A 19,631-nucleotide genomic window follows, 5' to 3' on the forward strand; every position below is an offset into this window, starting at 1 on the left:
AACCCCCCTGAGCCTTCTCCCTTTGTTAGTAAAATGGGGAAGGCAATGCCTACCTCAGAAGGAGGTTCAAGGGCAAAAGCATAAAATGCAGTGTACAACATACCTCGCATATCGTTCAAAAATGAGGGTGATTATTTTCCCAGGCCCTGCCCTTCCTCAAGAGTTGGTCCTCAAGACTCTGCCACATGGCTGCCTCCCTGAACTTAGCCATACCCGTGATCTTGGCTCCTTGGCCTCCCTGATGACCTCCAAAGCTCTGTGTCCAGGCCCAGCCCCTCGCCAGAGCTCAGACCCCCTGGGTGTCTCCACCAGAATGTCTCCCAGGCACCCCTAACCCAGCACAACGTCCCGGCTTGTCCACTACTCCCTGCGTGACTTGGGCCCATCCCCTGGCCTTGGTTTAGTGCTTTATAACACGAGCGGGTTATAGTTGATCACTACGGAGTCTCTCCTGACATCCTAAGATTCTCAACTTCAGGACGTCACCATGCCAACTTGGCCCAGCCTCCTCCCCACCAGACTCAGTGCCTTCAAAAGCAGTGCCTTCATTCTCCAATGGACCCCAGCTTAAAAACTTAGAGTTAACTTGGATTTGTCCATCACAGCCCCTAAGTCTAGGAGAGTCTTCTCAGAAATGCTACCCAGTCTCCCCCGTCCTGACTTCATCACCCTGGCCCAGACGCCCGGCACATCCAGGCAGCACACTGGCTTCCCCGTCCAGTCCGCCCTCTGCTCTTTCCGCCCCTGGAGCCAATGGTCAACGAAGGGCTGATGTAGCTTCCCTCCTCATGTCCCAGTCAAGAGCTGGACTTGACCGTTGACAACGTTAGCACCCTGGAGATTCTTTTTAAGGTTGAGGATGAGGAGAGGAAACTTTGATGGTGTTCATAATAAGTATTTGTCAAATTCACTCATTCACTCGTACTTTTCAAAACACCTCCAATCCAATGCAGATTGCTCCAGCGTTCCCTTTGTGACTCTCAGCAAAGCTCTGGGCCTTTGCTCCGCAAAAGCGCCCTTGCCCATGACTTTTTGCATATTTCCGGGGGTTCATAGCCCCCATGGCCCATCTGTAGGGCAACGTTTGCCCCTGCTTGAGCTCATCTTACAGATGGGAGACTGAGATGCAAAGAGAGGAAGCAGAACGTTGTCAGAGAACACGTGGCTCTTGCCTTCCGGCCAGGCTGCGCAGCACCTCCTGAGGGCGCCGGGTCCGCGGCTCTCTCAGGCCCACGGCTCTGAGTAGGAAATCCTGTAACACTGAACGTCTTTGTGCTCCGCTCCCTCATCCGTGCAAGAGGGACCAGGCCTGAACTGCGAGGCCATAGTGAGATGACGTGTGGACAGGAACCCAGCCCAGCCCTGGGCACGGAAGGCAGTTCCCGTGCCATCCCTTCGCTGGCCTTTTGCCTCTTCCCCTTGCAGGATTTTGGAGGACAGAAACATTGCTGCCATGTAAAGTGGTCATGGAAGGCTTCGTGGAAGAGGAGAGCTTGGCCTGAGCCTCAATTTTGGGTGATGAAGGGAGGCAGGGGCCAGGGTTATTAATAGGCCCAGCTTGATGGGCCCAGGGAGACTGAATGTGATACAGACACCCAGCACCGCAGTTGGGGAGGGAGTACCTGACACCGGAAGGGGAGGGGGCCGAGGGCTGGGGGGAGCTGTGCCTCCCAAAATAGCCAGAGGGGAAGCCTATATAGGTGGCTATCCCACCACCAGGCGCACTTCCCGACAGGACCTCCCACCAGCCCAGCCTCTCACTGCAGGTCCCAGCCCCCACCCCCAACCGAGGTGAGTGGCAGCTACTGAGGTTAGAAGAGGATGAAGGGATCCCGTGGGGAGGAGGCCAACTGGAAAGGACAGCCCTCTCTTCCCTCCCTCCAGTGACAGGGGGCTGGGGTGAGGGCCCCGAGCAGTAGGCCGCTGGGGAGTCCAGGCCCCAGAGCAGGACTTCCTGAGACCTCCTCCGGGTGTGGCCCGGGCCACACTCTTCCTCTGGCTGGGCCTCAGGCTGCCCACCTGTAAAACCGGAGGGGTGGAGCCAGACTTCCGAGGACTGGGTGACGACGCCGTCAGTGGGCAGGGGGGCAGGAGGAAGGGGCACGGAAGATTGATGGCTGAAACGACGTCATCTGGTGCGGAGGCGGGCGGATGTCAGCCCAGAGAGGGCGTCAAGCCAATGCAGTGGGAGAGAGAGAGGAAGGAAGACCAGGATGGGCCTCTGTTGAGCCTTGGCCACGGGGATCAGAGTCTGGGTACTCAACCGTGTCGGACGTCACAGGGCTGGGTCCTGGGCACCGGGGAGGAGCCCCATGGAGGTGTCACTAAACTCCAAGTCAGAGCCCTGGGGGTGGGCCCCTCTTGGCCACTGCCTCTCCGTAGGTCCTTAGGCCACTCACTGACCCTGTGTGGCCTCAGTTTCCCTACCAGTGTAACGTAAGGGTCCTTCAGCTGGGAAACAGCTGAGGCCTCGGGAGGGAGCTGAGTTGGGGGTGACTTGGTGGCCTCGGCACATCCAAGTAAGCAGCCCGGCCAGGGCGGGGGCCACAGGGCAGCTGAGGGGGACGAAGTCCGCCCACTGAAGGAGATCGGGTCCGGAGCTGCAGCCTGGGTACCTTGGAGGCCAGATGGCAGGCTGTGGCCTGAAGGAGCTGACTCACAAGGAGGGGGACAGCCCGGGCCAGCAGCGTCCTAAGGTTTCCGGGAAGGGCAGCCGTCCAGGGCCCAGCTGAGTGTTGACAGTGAGTGCAATGGAACCTGAGCTACTGGGCCGCCGGTCGTTCTCCCCCCACCCCAGCCAAGGGCCGCCCGTCTCAGCCCCTGCCCTGCCGCCCACATGCCTTACAAGGGACCACCAACACCATCAAAACAACGGAGAGAGACAGAAGTCCAGAGAGGGTGATGGCCACATCCTGAGGTCACACAGCGACTTCGTGCAGCCCCAGATCTCGAACCAGGGCCTCCTCACTCCCTGTCCAGTGCTCCACATGCTCCAGAGGCAGGTGTTGGTGGCCGCCTGAATCCCCGGAGACCGTGGGAAAGAATGCAACTGGTTTCTGGCTGCATAAAGATTAGGAAGTGTCACATTTCCAGAGATGACTGTTCAGGCCATCAAACCTCCTTTGGTTGTCTGGAAAGTGTGGTCTGAAGGTGCCGCCCTCTCCCCAAACCTGGGCCTTTCCATCTCCAAGGCAAGGGAGGGTGTGTAGATTCCAAGTGGCCTCTCATGTCCTAGCCGCCTCCCAAAATGTATAGTGGGGACAGGGGGAGACCAGGAAAACAAGCGGTTACCAGGATCTGAGAAGCGTTCTTTGAAAAGTCAGGCTGAAAAAAAAAAATTCGGTTTTGGCCTGCGCATCCCTGACCAGACATGGGACGGGGCACAGGAGCGGAGCCAGGGAGGCCCGCCTACCTGTGCCACCCCCGCTCGGCGGCCCCCGGTCAGGTTTCCAGACCTCAGCGCTCAGATTTTGCAGCATAAAATTTGCATCCAGGACAGACAGGAGCGGAGGCTGAGGTAGGAGCAGAGAGGGACCAGCAGGGCCTGGGACCCCAGGCAGGTGTAAGTCGGGCCCCTGACTGTCCCTGTCCTCCCCGAAGCAGCGGGACATGCTCCTAGGTGCACCGACCCTACTGCCCTCCTGCCTGCCCTTGGCTGAAGGCGAGCCCTCCAAACCCGGCTGGTGACGCGGGAGCCCCAGAAAGTCCAGAGGTCGCCCCTTCCCCCGGCGCCCTGGCCGCAGCCCCTGGGATGGCGAGGACCCCGGCGGGGGCGTGGCGGGGGCGGCTGTGGGGCGCGAGGCCCCAGGGAGCCGCTCTGGCTGCGAGCCCAGCCCCGCGCCCCCTGGCTCGGCGCCAGGCCAGCCCGCGTGCGCCGGGCGCACAGCACTGCAGCGCCGGTCATATGAGCAGAAATGATGAGAAAGGCACTTTTTAATCTTTTCGCACTTGCTCTGCCCGCTCAAACAGTTGCAGGATGTCGATGACAGACTTGCTCAGCGCTGAGGACATCAAGAAGGCGGTGGGGGCCTTTGCCGGTGAGCAGTGCGCTCCCTCCCCAGCCCTCTCCCCTCGCCCGCCGCCCTGGCCCCTGCACCCCGCGCCCCTCCGCGTATGCATCCGGGCGGGCGCCGGACGGGCGGGGAGTCGGGGTCCTCGGCATTTCCCAACTTGTCCCGGCGGGACTCGGATCGGGTGGGGAGGCCGGGCACCCTGCCCGAGAAGCCGAAAACTTGCTCAGCATCCCCGGGACGCTGAGTTGGGGCGCCACAGTCTGGGTGTCCCAGCTGCGAGGACTGGGGTCCCGAACCAAGGGCAAGGACCCGGGGGAAGACAGGACCTTCGGGTCCTTGGGGTCCTTGTGAGCGCTCTGGACTTCCCCTTTAAGGCACCGGGAAGGGGCTGCAGGCACTACTGTCCCACGCGTTCTGGACAGGCCTCTTCTCACCCAGCGGTGGGCAGGGCTGGCCCCGCCGACGTCCGAGCCCCCATCCCGGGGCTCAGAGTCCCCTTCCAGCGCCCGAGAGTGAGGTGACTTTCCGAAGCTGGCGCGCTGCTCTGCCCGGCCCTGTCTGAGCAGCCTCCTTGGGCTGCCCAGGGAGGGAAGCGGGCTGTCTCACCTTTCCGAGCAGCCCAGGACTTGACAGCTTAGCTGCCTCCGGCTCCCTCCCTCCTGTGCCCGCGACCAGGGAAACGGAGGCCAGGAGAGGGTCTGAAACTAGCCCAAGGTCACCTAGCAGGCATCAGGGGGGTCAGAAGTAGGTCTTGGTCCCCTGCCCTAGTGTTAGTCCTGGGTGAGTGGAGGAGAACGGGACTCTTGATGGGACCCTCCCCCGACACAGGTGACTCCGCTGCGCGCTTCCCCGGTCGTCTTAACGAGGAGCTCAGCTCAGGACCCAGCAAGCTGGCAGGGGGATTGCGTTCCCCCTCTGCCGGGGCCTTCTCCCCTGGGCACGAAGGAGCTGGGGGAAGCCACCCCCGCCCCAGGGTGCTGACATAACCCACTGCCTTCTCCCTGGCCCACCTTGCTCCTTCCAAATAGAGTCTTAACGGGGAATTCCAGGGAGACTTCTAACAGCCACCCCCCCCCCGCCCCGCCCCGCCCCACAACTCCCACCAGAATTGATTTCCACAGCAAAGCCAGGACTTCTGAGTTCTCTCCTTCCCCCTCCTATGTGTGACCTTGAGAGAAATGTGCCCTCTCTCTGTTGATTTTCTGGCAATATGACCTGTGGCCAAGGAAAAGGGTGTCTCTCCCCGCTGCCCCTGGCCCCAACATGCACACGCCATGTGCACATTCCCCGCAATTCCCCTGCCCACTCCCACACAGCCACCACCCAAAAGGCTTCCTGAAAACCAGGGAACCTCTCTGCCTTCAGGGGCTGCCCCCGCCCTCGGCCGGCGGTGGGGGGGGTGCTGGTGGAGGGTGGGGTCGGCTCAGAGCCAGACGCAGGGTGCAGCTCACCTCTCCCACCTCTGCCAGGTGACCTTGGGCGAAGCCCCCACCCCCCTCTTCCCTCCTGCCTTTCTTTGTGGACATTTCCACCGGCCTCTCTCTACCCCCACAGCCGCCGAGTCCTTCGACCACAAAAAGTTCTTCCAGATGGTGGGCCTGAAGCAGAAGAGCGCTGAGGACGTGAAGAAGGTGTTCCACATCCTGGACAAGGACAAGAGTGGCTTCATCGAGGAGGAAGAGCTGGGGTAAACTGAGGCTTGAGGGGCTGCTGCGGCTGGGGCTCGGCTCAGGGTGGGGGTGGGGGTCAGGACTGGGTCTGCCCTTCCCTCCGCTCCCTTCACGGAAACAGCCTGACCGCGGTTGCTTCCGGAAGAATAAAATCCTCAGCAGAAAGTGCAACTAACTAGGTTAAATTATAGCCGCTTAATATTGTTAGTGGAATGACGCTACTTAATAATTTAATACAATTCAAGAGGCCATTTTTCTCTGCCTAACACGGTAGGCGAGACAGACAGCACCAGCCCAAGTGTTTCGCAGATTTTCATTGGTCCACCGGACACTTCCCACCACCCTGCAGACCCCCGCCCTCTGCACCTGCTCGACCAGGGCAGTTCGGGGGGGCTGCGCCACCAGACCCAGGGGTGTGGGTATCTAGGTAGCACAGCAAAGGAGGAGAAGGTCATGGCTAGGAAATGCAAAATGGCAGTGGCAGCGGGACCTTCCTCCGCAGCCCCTTGGCCACCTGGCCCCTGTCGGCAACCCAGCCGGGCCCTGCGTGGCTCTCTGGCCGAGACTGCCTTGAATTTTGTCAGAAAGACACAGGGGGGAGGGCAGAGAGGAGCCTTTCAAGTGAGGACTTCCCCATCCACCCAGTCTTACCCCAACCATCCCAAAAGGATACCCTTTGTCTAGAACCTTCTCCTTCTATCCACTGGTGCCCCATGTGCACACGCGCGTGCGCGCTCACACAGGCTGACTTCTCCCTGTCCTCCAGGCGAGGAGGGCTCTTCCCCTCACGCCAGCTGTGACGGGTGCCTCCCTGGAGCACACACTCTGCTTCTCATCTCTGCATCCATCCCTCCGTGTGGTCTCTCTCCGAGCATTCGACCCCTCCTCATGTTTTCAGACGGCTTCCCAGGGTCATCTCTGTGCCCCCTCCCCATTTCCACCATGGCCCCGGCACAGAGAGGATACTTTTGTGTTGCTTGTCTTGGCTGAATAAATAAGCAAGCGCAGGCGCCCTGCCTGAAGCGAGGTCAGCCCTCGGCTGAGGACAGCCCGTCCTTCCCGCACACCCACCCAGGAAGGGCCGGCCCAGGCCAAGCGCACAGCTGCCCGCTGCTTGCTGCTGCTGTCCCTGCTCCCCACTGCCCCGCGTGGAAGCCGGCCCACCATCCACACAGTGTTCCTGCAAGGTGACCTTGACCTGACTCCCTCCCCGGCTTTTCTTCCCAGATCCATCCTGAAGGGCTTCTCTGCAGATGCCAGAGACCTGTCTGCTAAAGAAACCAAGACGCTGCTGGCCGCTGGAGACAAGGATGGGGACGGCAAGATCGGGGTGGATGGTGAGTAGCCATGGCCGGGGCCCGGGCACGTTGTGGATCTTGCGGTGTTTGGATGTTTGGAGCCTGGAACTGTGTCTGTCACAGGAAAGGGAGAGGGGGCGCCCCCCCCTCAAGATCAGATGAGAAAAGGCAGTCCGGGAGGTCTGAGAGCTCTGTCATGTAAGCCAGGCAAACAAAAACTGGGTTATTTTTTCTAAATTTGAACAATCTTTTTTGGAACAATCCCTACCTTGCAGCAAGGGAATCCAGGAGAATGTGGGATTTTCCCTGACTTTTGCCTACACGTTTCCCTGGGTTCTCATCCCTGCTCTGCCCACACTGGCTGTGTGACCTTGGGCCTTCTCTCTCCTTCTCGGGGCCTCGGTGTCCCATCTGAAACCCGAGCAGATAAGGCCAGCTGATCCCCCAGGACCCTGCCGGCTCTCGGCTCTCACGTTCTCAGGTTCCAGGGATGGAAATTCCTTATCTGCTATCCTCCGCAACATCTTGTCCGGGTGTCCTGTAACTTCAAGTCTCAACCCTGTTTTGGCTTCACCTGCACAGACCATTCCAGCATTGTAGGAGAGCCAGGAAAAACAGCCTGCCAGGGATTGGCTGGGAAGTAGGAAACGGAGTGTCTTGCTTTTCAAGCTTTGCTTTCAGGACAGGTGAGGGGCTGGTTGTCCAGCATCTCACCTCCTCCTCCTTTCCGATCTAACCCACATTTGCGGAGCACGTCCCAGCATCGTTCTCTTTCTTAGCATCACAACATCCCCGGGAGCTACCCACACTTCGCAGGTGGGCAAAGAGAGCTTAAGGTGCCTTAGCCTGTTCCAAGCGCCAGGACACAGGTGGTGGGTCAGGGATTCGAACCAGGTCTGAATAACTCTTCCTAACACGCTCTGCGACACCTGCCCCTAAAATAAGCTTTTCTGCCAGTCTAAGTGAACACTGTGTGCAGGTGCTTGGCCTCTAAGTCCAGGTTTTCTGGGATCAAATCCCAGCCGTGCCACTTTCTAGCTGTGTGACTTTGGGCAATTCAAGTACCAATGCTGGGCCTCAGTTTTCTCATCTCTGAACTGAGGACAGCGATAGTTCTTATCTCCTAGGATTGTCGTGAGGATTAGATGTGTCAATGCGTAAAGTGTTGAGAATAGTGTCTGGCCCAGAGTAAGTACTACAAGGTGTTTGTTAATTGTACCTGCCCTTCTGTCCCCAGTATCTAGCCCACACCTGACCCAAAGCAGACACTTGATAAACATCTGTGGCCTGAGGGTCAGGTCCAGCGCCCCTACTCAGCTTCCTCTCTGCCCTTCAGCAGCTGTGACCTTGTTCACGCTGAGGTCCCCTTGCCAGACAAATGGGGTGTACAGTTTTATCTCAAGAACTGCTCAGGCTTGTTGTGAAAATTAAATAACTACAGACCGAAATTGCTTTGGGAAAGGTACAAGGATGCTGAGCGTAGATGTAGTTTATTAAAGTTTTATGTCAGAAGCAAGAATAGAGGACCTCTAGCAAGGTCAGGCACAGTGGCTGCCTGGCTCTGTGGTGACAGCAGCCCTTTCTGTGGCTGCAAAGGAGGGAGGGGGCTTAAAGGGGCCAGAGTGGAGGGTGCCGGGGAGAAATCGGTGGCCGGCGCACCACCCCCCACCCCCATGAGTGGCCCATCTCCCCACATCCCCGTCCTCGCCGAGCCACTTCCTCCTCAGACAGCCGCCCTGAGCCTGGGTTCCCGCCACGACCCCACCCCAGGCCTCCAGACCTGCCTCCCGTTTTTATTGCAGCCAATATGCCACAGCTCAGAAGCCCTCGGCGGGGTCTTCATGGCTGGCTGCTCACCACCAACCTAAACGAAGAAGAAAAGCCAGGCCAGACCCCCGCCTGCTTCCCCGCTCCTCTCCGCACCCCCCGCCCCTCCCTCTGATACCACAGAGCTCTCTGGACTCTCAGAGTTACCTCTCCCTGGGCTTGTCAGTGGGGGAGGGAAAAGTGAACGAGGCCCAGCTCCCAGTGGCACCTTTTCCCCGCCAGGTGCCCCTGAGCAGCAGCTCAGTGACCCTGAGCTTCAGTGTCCCCATCTGTAAACTGGGATCTTGGGAGGCATCCATGGCACAAGGCGTGAGAGCGCTGAGTGCAGTGCCCAGCATGTAGCGAGTGCCCTACAAACGGCCTGGAGATGCTCCTTCTGCTCTATCTGCACGTCGCTGGCAGCTCTGTGTGTGTGCACGTGTGCATGTGCGTGTGCGTGTGCGTGTGTGTGTGTGTGTACAATACCAGAAAGAGGCTGGGAGGTGCGGGCACAGCTGTGGAGAGGGACAGACCTCGGGCAGGGCCGGCGGCTGTTGGCAGGGATGCCGCGGGCTGGGAGGGCAGGGGCAGGGGGGCCAGGCAAGGCGTTGGTGCCAGCAAAGGCACTGAGGCTGGGGAGTCCAGGGCATGTTTGCCAAGAGGCAAGACAATTGATTTGCCCAGGGTGGTGTTTGCTCAGAGAAGTGTTACCAGGGTGTGTGATGTGTGCCCAGCCCTGTGCTGGAGTCTACACAATTGTCACCTCATTTAACCTTGAGATGACAGAGGACACGAGTGTAGATGCAGAGAGAGCAGCTCCAGCACCCAAGGTGACAATGGATTCAAACCCAGGTCTGTCTCAGCACAACACGGGCTCAGGCCAACCTGGTGAAGGCGTGGGGGTCAGGGCCGAGCACAGCAGGGTGGCAGGGAGGGGGAATGAAAAGGGCCGGGGGGCGGGTCACCCCGAGGCAGCGGGGCCCCGCTTCCTTGGTGAAAAGATGGAGATGCCTCCCCCTGCCCACTTCCACCCCCGGACACAGTACTTTTTCTGGAGGGGGAGGGGGGCCTGGGGTGATGACGCCCACCAGATGGCAGCGAGATGGGAGGCAGCGCCCGCTGCGGGGCCCCAGGAGGCTCTGTTTCTGGGACTTGCTCTGCTGCCCGCTCCCTCCAAAGGCTGAAGGGTCTGTGTCTTTCCACCTGCCGGAGGACGTCTTCAACTCCTGGTGGGACTTGGGCAAGTCACAGGACTTGGGGTCCCTTCCAGCCCTGGGGACTCCATGGGCGTCCCCGTGAATGAACCTCTACAAGAGGCTCAGCTTGGCTCGTAGGCTCGGTTCTGCCACTTCAAATCATGGCAACAGCGACATTTAACCTCACATAGCACTGACTGTGTGCCACGCACAGGGCTTAGCATTTTACTCACTGAGTCTTCCCGGCTCCCTGTGAGGGGGACACTATTACCACCCCCATTTATCAATGAAGATGCTGAGGCTCAGAGAGGCTAAGAGCTTGCCCCAACTCTCACGTCTTGGAAGAGACAAGTCCAAGATCTGAGGTCAGGTCTGTCTAGGCCCTAAGCACGTGCCAGGGCCGCCCACTTCATGCATTCATTCAAAGTTTAATGAGCTTCAGCCGTAAGATGATTTATTTATTGACTTATTGCTCGCTTCTGTCAGCCCCACGAGAGCAGGGACTTTATTCCCTTCTGACCCAGCACCTAGGAGAGGGCCTGGTACATAGTAAGGGCACGAGAGAAGTTGGGTGAATGAATGAATGGGTGAGTGAAGATGTGTCCAGCTCTGGGAGGCGATGGCGAGGAAGCGTGGCGTGCTGGGAGAGGCCAGCCGGCTCCGGCTGGGGGCTTGCGTGTGGCAGGTGCTGGGGGATTCCAGAGGCAGGGCTGCCACCGTCTCCAGCGCCGTGTGCCCTTCTGAAGGCGAGTGATATTTACCATGTTCTTTAGAATCCCAGCTTGAAGGGAAGGAGCAGAACGACAAAGTTCTAATAATAACCCTTTGCATTCCCATCTCTGGGAAACTAGTGCCAGGAATCTCAGACTCTTATAGATGCGGTCGATTGATTCTCAAAGGCCACCCAAGCGCAGAGCTGCTAAAGGGGGGGTTGGAGGCAGAAAAGAAGCTGGACCGAGGTGGGAGCTGCCCGAAAACCCAGCTGCAGTTGCAAATTCTGGGCACAAATAGCAGGCAACAGTAAGTGGCAGCGTCCTTCTCAACTTCTTGTCCTGAGCAATGGGGGGTCGAGAGTTAGAGTCGCCCAGAGCATTTTTGACAACACAGAAGGTGGTGCCCCGTCCCTAGATCTTCTGATTCCTTAGGTCAGGGGCGGGGGGCCCACAAGCCACGGTTCTACCAAGTCCCCAGGTGGTGCCGATAACCCGGGGACCATACTTTGAAAGCCACAGCGGCACAATACTCCTAGAAAGTAGGTGCCCTTACTCTTCCCGTGTTACAAATGAGGAAGCGGAGGCACTGAGAGGGACGTGGCCAGGGTCCCTCAGTAGCAAAGCCAGGACCAGGGCTCGCAGTCCAGCCAGGACCCTCTCCACACCTGGCGTGTGTCCCGGGCCCGGCCTCCCCACATCCAGTGCCTGCTGCGTGGAACGCACAGGTGGGCAGGAGCAGCGGTTACCATCCAAGTGGCGCTTCCTGGGCTCAGGAGACTGCACATGGGCCTTCCCTCTTTTAGCTTGACCGGTCCTCAACAGTGCTTGAGACGAGGAAGCTGAGGCTCAGAGATGAGGGGTGACTTGCCCAGGGTCACTCAGCTGCTCAGCAGTGGGGTCCAAGCAATTCAAACATTGACACCCTGACCCCAAATAGCTCGTCCCCACCCCCCACCCCCCACCCCCCACCCCCATGCTGCAGACAACAGTGTGCACCCGCCCCATGCACACACCTGCGCATGCTCCTGGCTACTGTCTCCCTGAAACCCGATCCTGTCTCCTATGCTTCAGGCCTGTTTTAACTCGAGAGACTGTGGTTTGCTTTTTGCTTCTCTTGCTGAAAAATGTAGTCATCACAACCACCTAACCTTCGCAGGCGGCTTGGTTCACGTGCCTCCAGGCATTTGTCTATTCCGCTTCCTCCTGGCAAAATCTGCTCCCTTTTATCCTTAAGGAGCCTGTTTAATACTTAACATGGGAGGTGGGAGTGAGGAGGGGAAGCCCAGGCAGAAACACCTGAAGTCAGGCAGGAGCTGCACCCAAAGGGGATAAACCTGCCTCCTTCAAAGGGTTCAGCTTGAATGGAGGGAGTGTTCTGGAAATGAGTCCTTTCTCCTATTTTACATGAATGCTTTCTCTGGTAAGCCACGGTGCAGCCCTTTGGAAATGGTGGAACCCCAGTCCTCAAAGGAGATGAAATTGAGCCTAGGAGACGAGGGAAGTGAGAAGGATGGAAGGAGCCCGTCCCCCACGAGCCTCCCCACCGCCACCTCCTGTAATTCCAGCCATCCCGTCCCTCTGGGGTTGGATTTCCAAGCCAGTCAGGATGTGCCTATCAGGGCAGCCCACAGTCCTGACGGGTGCACGGTGGTTTGTCCCAGCTCAGTGCATCCCCTACCAGGCCGATAAGGTCTGTGACCCACACTGAGAGATGTGGAAACTGAGGCCCAGTAGACATGAAGTGCTAATGTCAAGGGGCAAATCCTTGATCAAATGGAACCGGGTCTCCTGACTCTGCCCCTCCCCCACCAGGGTGAGCCGAGACATTCGAGTTATAAACGGTTTCTGTGCTTAGCAAGATGCAGGCTCTAATTCCCACGTGGACCTCCCTAAGCCCGGCTCACGCTGCACTAGATCAGATGTGGCAGGGGGAGAGGAAGTGGCGCCCCTTCCGTAACTGTGCTCCTGTAACCAGGAGCGGTAGTGAGCGACCCCTCTCCACCTCTGTGGGTTACAGGGTGAGTCAGAACCCAGGCCCTGCAACTCCAGCCTCAGAGAAGGAGACGCACCCTGGTGGGGGCCACGCCTCAGTCAGACTCTCCTTGGCTAAGTGACTCCCAGCCTCGGTTCCCCTGTAAGTAAAATGGGAACAGGAGAGCAGGCGAGGATGACACCGAATGACACGCGGGGCAGTGACCCGCACAGCCCCCGGACTGTTTACGAGGGCTCCTTGCAGACCGTCCGGTGTGACCCCGGGTGGCCCAGCCTCCCCATTCTCCTGGGTTTGGAAAGTGATCTCTGTTTGCAATCGCAATTTGTAAGAAACCCGGCCTGGGAGCTATTTAGAGGTGAGGTGATAAACCAGGAGGTCGATGCCTTCCTCCTGGTCCCACGACAGAGGGAAGGAAAGAGCCTTCCAGACGCTGACTCAATGTCCATCTCAGTTTCACTCGGGGCTGTCAGTGTGTGCTGGTCTCATCTGTCAATGATTTCTAAATTTGTCCAATCGCCACAGCATCCAGGACTGGGACAGACCTAGTTAGGCTAATTTCAGTTTCCTAAGGGAAAGGACAGAACTGAGTCCTCCCATCCTCTGACCCGGTGTCTGCTGCTCCCCACCCCCCACCCCTGCCCCTGTCTCTTTGCGATTGGATGGTGAAGAAACCAGTGAGTCAGCCCCAGGGGGCCCGGGGCAGGACCAGGCGGGACGGGGGTGGGGGGGGGGGCGGGGGGGAGGCTTCCGCTGCAATGGCAGGGCTGCACTTGCACTGGGATGGGAGGGAAGGCTCTGGAGCCCTCCAGAGGCACACTCTCCCTCGGCGGTACAACTGGTGTCATTGTGCTGTGGCTGAGCCAGGCTTCACGGTGCAAGGCGCCTCTCATCCACTATCTCACGTAGCCCCCTCCTCACCCCTGCGAAGAGATGCGCTCAGCATCCCCACTGTACAGATGCGGAAACGGAGGGTCAGAGGCTGTTTCCATGGACGGGCATGCTGGGCCGGGACCCTAACTCAGAGGGGATGGATTGCATCAGAGACTTCTACGCGGCCAGCGGCTCGCCCCTTAGGCTTCCCGTGCCCTCTGTCCCTTTACTTCTCCCTTGTCTTACTTTCAGGCCGTGGGGTGGTTGCTACTGTTGTTATTTCAAAGCTCCAGCCTGTGTCAGTGGCGCTGAGGAGCTCCAGGGGAGGCGGAGCCCCACAGGAGGCGGAGCTGACTCATCTAGACCATGCCCTGTGGGCCAGGCCCTTTCTGCATTCGCTCAGCTGGTCTTCCAAACAGCCATGCAAGTAGGCATTATCATACCCACTTTACAGATGAGAAAACTGAGGCTCGGAGAGGAAAGTAGTGACCTAAGGCCACCAAGCCAGGAAGTGATGAAACAAGATTCAGGCCCAACTCCAGGGTTGCTGGAAGGCTGTACATGGGTGCCAGGCAGGGACAAGACATGGTGGGGGACAACGGCAAGGCCAGGAAACAAAGATCGTGGCCCCCGGGGAATCCGTGCCAGGCAGCAGGTGGGCATTCCATAGGCTTGTGGTTAAGGTGGGTGGAGCTATAGATGCCTCTTGATAGCAACTGCCGCCAAATGCTGGGGGCTGGCCGTGGGCCAGGCCTGAGACCAGAGCTTTATCCCTGGTTCCTCTGAACAGCCCAAGGAGCACCATTCAACAGATGGGGAAGCTGAGGCACAACGAGGTGAAGTCCAAGGTCACAGAAGCAAGAAGTAGGAATCAGGAGTTGACTCTGAGTTCCCTTGCTCCAAAGGCTATGGGAGAGCAGGAAATGCGTCCTCTAGCTCTGGAGGGTTGAGAGGTCCTGTCCAGGGACAGGAGTGATGGCAGAGCCCAGATAGGACCCCTGTCCTCGGATGCCCCATTCCCCATCCCAGCATCCCACCGCCAAAGCAGTTGCTTGGGACTTTACAAGGTCTTTGTATGTCAGCTCATTTGTTTTTTTCCTAAGGAGGCAGGTGGGCATTTTAGAGGAGACCTCTTCTGATGGGAGGGCTGTTTGTTAATTGGCTGGTTCCTAAGAGCTCTGCCCTGAGGGAGATGCAAACTGAGCAGAAGAGGTGACCCCTGCCCTCCACTCATCTGCAAAGTGCCCTTCTCCAGGTGCTGGGAGGATAAAATTAGAATCGTGGGTTCTCTGCGAAAAGCCGGCGCGGGTGGCTGTCGTGATATCCCGGCTGCCTCAGAGTGGATCCCGGTGTGGGCAGAGGGGCCTGTTCTCAGAGGCTTTTTTAAAACCCCAAGGCTCCAAAATATCTCCCACAGTCAGAGTCCAAAATGCTTGACCTTCCACCCCCAGAGAGTCCCTGCTCAGTGTTCCTTGGTCCCCTTCACCCTGACTGTAGCCAATAGTGGCCAGGGTGGAGGTGATTTAAGGGCTCTTCACTGACGAGCAGCCGAGAACCTGTCATTTCTAGGGCGCCAGCCGGAGATGTCCGGGCAGGTCGGGAAGCGGTAAAGACCTTATTCGCCTTTGGTGATCTCTCCCGGAGCTAGTCCTGCCTCCTCATCCCAGCACCGAGCAACTCAGTGCCCCCGGCCAGGGCGGGCCGCCTGGGCCAGTTTTCTAGACTAAATGGCAGGTTGGAGCTGGAGGGAGTTCATGTTTCCACCCCTGTGGGACCCTGGCCCCATCATGAACGCCACTCCACATTCACGTAGGGGGCTCTTGTGGCATCCCAGGCCGAGTCCTGCCCCTGCCTCTTACTTTCCGCATGACCTGGGCACTTCACCTGCTCAGGCCTGTTTCCCCATCTGTCAAGTGGGAATTGCTCCACTTCCCTCCCTGGGCTGTCGTGAGAATTGTATGAGGTAAGTTGGTACTTGGCCCCTAAAAAGGACTCATGAGCCATCCCTCCATCCGCCCCTCCATCCCTCCGTCCCTCCGTCCCTCCGTCCGTCCATTTCTCCGTCCGTCCAGCGTTTGCTCATTAGCACCTGCCACGTGCCAGGCCTGTTCTGTTGCTAGGAGGCTGGTGAACAAGACAGGGCTCCCTGCCCTCCTAGAATCTACCTTTTGGGAAGGGGAGACTGATACAAACAAGCACATAAATAAGATCATTCCAGAAAGTGCAAGGAGCCCAGGAGTAAAAAAAAAAAAAAGGCTGATGCAACAGAGTCACGGGGCGGCGATATCTGAGCTGGCTTGTGTGTCACCCTACACCTAGGTCGAAGTAGGTCAGGGACCTCCGGGTCAAGAAGGGAGCCTAAGTGCGCAGCTGGGATCACGGTCGCTATGTGATCTTGGCCGAGCTACTGCAGATTTGGGCCTCAGTTTCCCCATCTGTGAATGCAGACCAAAGCATCCCTACCATGGGGTAGTGGTGAGAATTTAAGTACTACAGGCAAAGAGCTTGCCCTGTACACATTGAATAAATAAGAATTTTCAAATTCTATATAAATGAACAATGTCAATCAAAGTGCCAATGATAAAAGACATTTCAAAAGAGCCACCTGCCTTATGGATGCTGTAGGGTTGCAAGAGCTCATGGCCGAGGAAGCAAATGCTTTGACACCTGGTGCAGGGGAGGGATGTTTAGAGTGCTTGGTGCTCCCCCTCTGTCCCTGCCACTCGCTGTTACTGCCCTGCCGGTGACCCTGGGGAGCAGTCGGAGGACCGGCCACTCCCTGGCCTTGAGCTGATACCCAGGCCCCCACCTGCCTTTACAGCTGGGGGAGGGGGGCGGGGTGGTTGGGGGAGAGGGTTCACAGTGCCCAGGTCAGACCCCGGAGACGCGAGGAGCCCAGGTCGGTCCTCCTGGCCGGGGTGGGCGCCAGGTTAGTTCCACGACGACAGCAGGTGTTGGTCTGGTTGGTGTTTGTTTTTTCACTTTTTATCTGGAAATAATTCTAGCTTTAGAGAAGAGTTGCAAAAACGAGGACAGAGGTCCGTGGACCCCTCCCCCAGCGCCCCTAACGCTAACATTTAATGGAACCATGGCCCATGGTGAAAAGTAAGAAATGCTGCCAGTGCTTCGCCCACAGCCTGAGGTGGGCAGGGCAGACCTCGGGGGGGCCCCAGACATTTCTTCTGGCCTCCTTGAAGTCGCTTCCAATCCAGTTTTCCCTCCTCTCTCACAAGGAGTTGGCCCGGCCCTCCCCTCCCTGCCCCCGCAGTGGGGGGCCGACGCCCCAGATGAGACACACCTTCCCCAGCGCTTGGGCCAGGCTGGGCCTGGAACCCTAACTCTTCCTCTGCCCTCGCTGCCCCCACATCATCACTGCATTTCCTGGAGGCGACAGAGACTTGCCTGGGGCCTCTCTCTGTGGCAGGCTGGGGACATGGCATCTCAGTGACACTCAGTGGCAGAGGGTGGCGAACGCCTCGTTCTCTCTCGTTTCCTTGAGAGAACCACAGAGAAGGCACTCCCCTGGGCCTCCGTCGTGTCAAATGAAGGTCTCCGAAGAGCTGGAGGCTGAGCAGTGCCCCTGCGACCTCACAGCAAGGACCCCACTCTTGAAGGGCGTGGAAAATGTGGGCAGAGGCGCTCACGGTGGGAACTGGGCCCGCCCTGAGCACCTCATGTCTCCTAGTCGGGAAGCAGAGCGGGGTTTTCTTCCCTTTACGGATGCTGATGGCGAGGCTCAGAGAGACTAGGTCACATCGCCCGTGGCGGCAGAGCCAGGTTCAGAGTCCGGGCCGGCGACGGGGTCTTTCCCAAATACACCGCCTTGTTTCTGCCCTCGGGGTCCCCCTGCAATCCTTCCCCCCATCTTCTTTTTCCTGTGGGAACCTGCAGCTGCTTACGGGACTCTGTCAGAAGCCATTTCCCCCCTGAAGTTTTGGAGATGAGACAGTAGAAGACCCGCCCCCCTCCCCCACCCTGTGACAGTGACGTCTCTGTGCCTCTCTTACCCTTTCACAAACACATGTGGCCCCTCAGCATCGGGCACTGAGCTCAGGGGCGGGGCAGAGCAGTGAATAAGATGAGTGGGTCCAGAATCTTGTGTTCCAACAGGGGAGGCAGACAAGAGAATATGCGAGAAACACTCCAAAGTGCCTCGAGGGGGCGGGTGCCGTGACTATGCTAAAAAGGGTGCCAGATAAGAGCATTGCTGCTTTCACCAGAGGGGTCAGAGAGGGCCCCTGGGGAGCGACAGGTGGGCTGAGGCCAGGCGGGTGCGAGGCAGCTCGTTGCAAAGCCGTGTGAAGCCTGGGGAGTGTGCCCGGAGGAGCGAGCAGCCGGGGCAAAGACCCCGAGGCGAGCCGGCCCTCGGTGCGCCTGAGACCCAGAGAAACGCCCGCAACCCCAAGCACTGCCCACCACGCATTGCCCACCCACAACATGTGGTCCTCCTCACAAAGACCTCGGAAGCCCCGGTGGGGCAGGGACCATACTGTGCTCCCCTGCGTCTCCCCTCACCCAGAGGCCCTGCAGAGCCACTGCACCTCTCCGGGCCTCAGTTTTTCCTTTTGTAAAATGGGGTGACACCTCCCAGTTTCCTGAGTGCTCGGGCAGTTGCGTGAGCGGCTGTGTGAGACAGGGCTCAGCTAACTCTGAGTACCTATATGTGCTCACTTCTGCACACCGTGGGGCATGTCACACGCTCAGGGTCCCCTGGGGCCTGGCTGCGTCCCCTTGAGGAAGGAGAGCCCACAGTGGTTCCCAAATCTGGCTGCTCCCCAGCAGCACCTTCTAACAAATAGAATAACTCATCCTTTTCCCCAGGCCGCCTGAGGCAGAAACCCCAGGGCAAGGGCCTGCGATTGGTGTCTTCTTAGATTCCGCTCGTGGCCCTGATGGGCAGTCGGGGGACAACTAGACAGGTGGCCAAGAAAGGACTCAGGTGAAGCCATGGAGACTTGGGTCTGAATCCCGGCCCTGCTTCTTATGACTGTAAAAGCTGCTGCACCCTGGGCTTGTGTTTCCTCATCTGTAGGACGGGAGTAATGATAAAATGCACATTATAGGGTTAGCGACAGAATCCAATAAGATGTTGTACATAGAGCACTTAACCCAGTGACTGACGTGTGATAAACATTCAGAAGACCATCATTGCTGCTGTTACTGTAATTACTATTAATAGCCTGTGGGCCGCATGGCATCGTGAAGTAAAAGGTACGGCAGGCTCGCCATCTCCCCTGTCACCTCATCCGTTCATTCATTCGTCCATTCCCGCACTTGCGCGTCCCATCACGCCGGGACTTCATGGGAACGCCAGGCGGAAGCCCCGTGCGGGGGCCCAGCGCGCAGGCCGCGGCCGTCTCTGCGGCGCTGCCATCCTCTGACTCGTCTTTGTCATTTTCTTTTGCAGAATTCTCCACTCTGGTGGCCGAAAGCTAAGAGGCGTGGACACCCCAGGCCTTCCACCTCTCTGCCCCAAACCCCCAATTTCAGCCCCTCTTGCTGCCCTCCTGCGTTTCTGTTCAGTTTGTTTATGTTATTTTTTACTCCCCCCTGTCCCCTGTCGGCCCTCGAATGACACCGTTCTTCTGGAAAATGCTAGAGAAACAATAAAGGCGGTACCAATTGGATTCTGCTGCTCCAGAGGATCCAGGCCCGCGGGTTGGCGGGGAGGGGGCTTGGGTCCTACCATGGCTTTTCAAGCACGCTGTGCAGGGGTGGGGGCAGGATTTAGACAGAAAAAAAATGGAGTGGAAAAGAAATCTACCGAGCCGCTCCTCTGCCGTGGGTACTGAGCACAGCACTGCACATGGGTTGCCCATTGGTCCTTGAAACCACCCCCTGAGGTCGGCGATGAAACTCCCATTTTACAGGCCCTTAGAGGGCGGGATGTGCCTAAGCACACAGCTAGGACCCGTGGATGGGTGGATGGATGGATGGATAGATGGCTGGATATGCATTAAAATTCTTTGTGTTAAAAATGACAGAAACCCAACTCTTAGTGACTTAAGCAAAAAAGGAAGAAAAAAAAACAAAGACTTGATTGGTTCTGTGCCCATATGGTCCAGGGTAGGT

At 58.2% G+C, this 19,631-nt stretch overlaps 1 protein-coding gene across 2 annotated transcripts; it reads left to right on the top strand.

Moving 5' to 3' along the window:
- The first annotated feature begins 1,703 nt into the window (after positions 1-1,703).
- On the top strand, positions 1,704-19,186 carry PVALB (parvalbumin). Of its 2 annotated transcripts, none has more exons than XM_054574526.1 (5): positions 1,704-1,791; positions 3,970-4,037; positions 5,568-5,700; positions 6,911-7,020; positions 18,967-19,186. In XM_054574526.1, the coding sequence occupies exons 2-5, from the start codon at positions 3,977-3,979 to the stop codon at positions 18,993-18,995; spliced, it is 333 nt and encodes a 110-aa protein (XP_054430501.1). In that variant the 5' UTR covers positions 1,704-1,791; positions 3,970-3,976; the 3' UTR covers positions 18,996-19,186. The 2 variants fall into 2 exon arrangements, with proteins under 2 accessions (XP_054430501.1, XP_054430502.1); XM_054574527.1 differs by lacking the exon at positions 1,704-1,791 and adding an exon at positions 3,498-3,517.
- Positions 19,187-19,631: the final 445 nt, after the last annotated feature.

This window comes from Pteronotus mesoamericanus, unplaced genomic scaffold, assembly GCF_021234165.1.
Source record: "Pteronotus mesoamericanus isolate MK-2021 breed Mesoamerican mustached bat unplaced genomic scaffold, CSHL_Meso_final contig_263, whole genome shotgun sequence".
NCBI lineage: Eukaryota > Metazoa > Chordata > Mammalia > Chiroptera > Mormoopidae > Pteronotus > Pteronotus mesoamericanus.

What these genes read in the sequence shown, in the direction of transcription:
- PVALB (XM_054574526.1), top strand. Translation starts at nt 3,977, where the DNA reads ATGTCGATGACAGACTTGCTCAGCGCTGAGGACATCAAGAAGGCGGTG. An exon ending in ATCGAGGAGGAAGAGCTGGG is followed by an intron (nt 5,701 to 6,910) that starts GTAAACTGAGGC and finishes TTTTCTTCCCAG; the next exon opens with ATCCATCCTGAAGGGCTTCT. An exon ending in CGGCAAGATCGGGGTGGATG is followed by an intron (nt 7,021 to 18,966) that starts GTGAGTAGCCAT and finishes TTTCTTTTGCAG; the next exon opens with AATTCTCCACTCTGGTGGCC.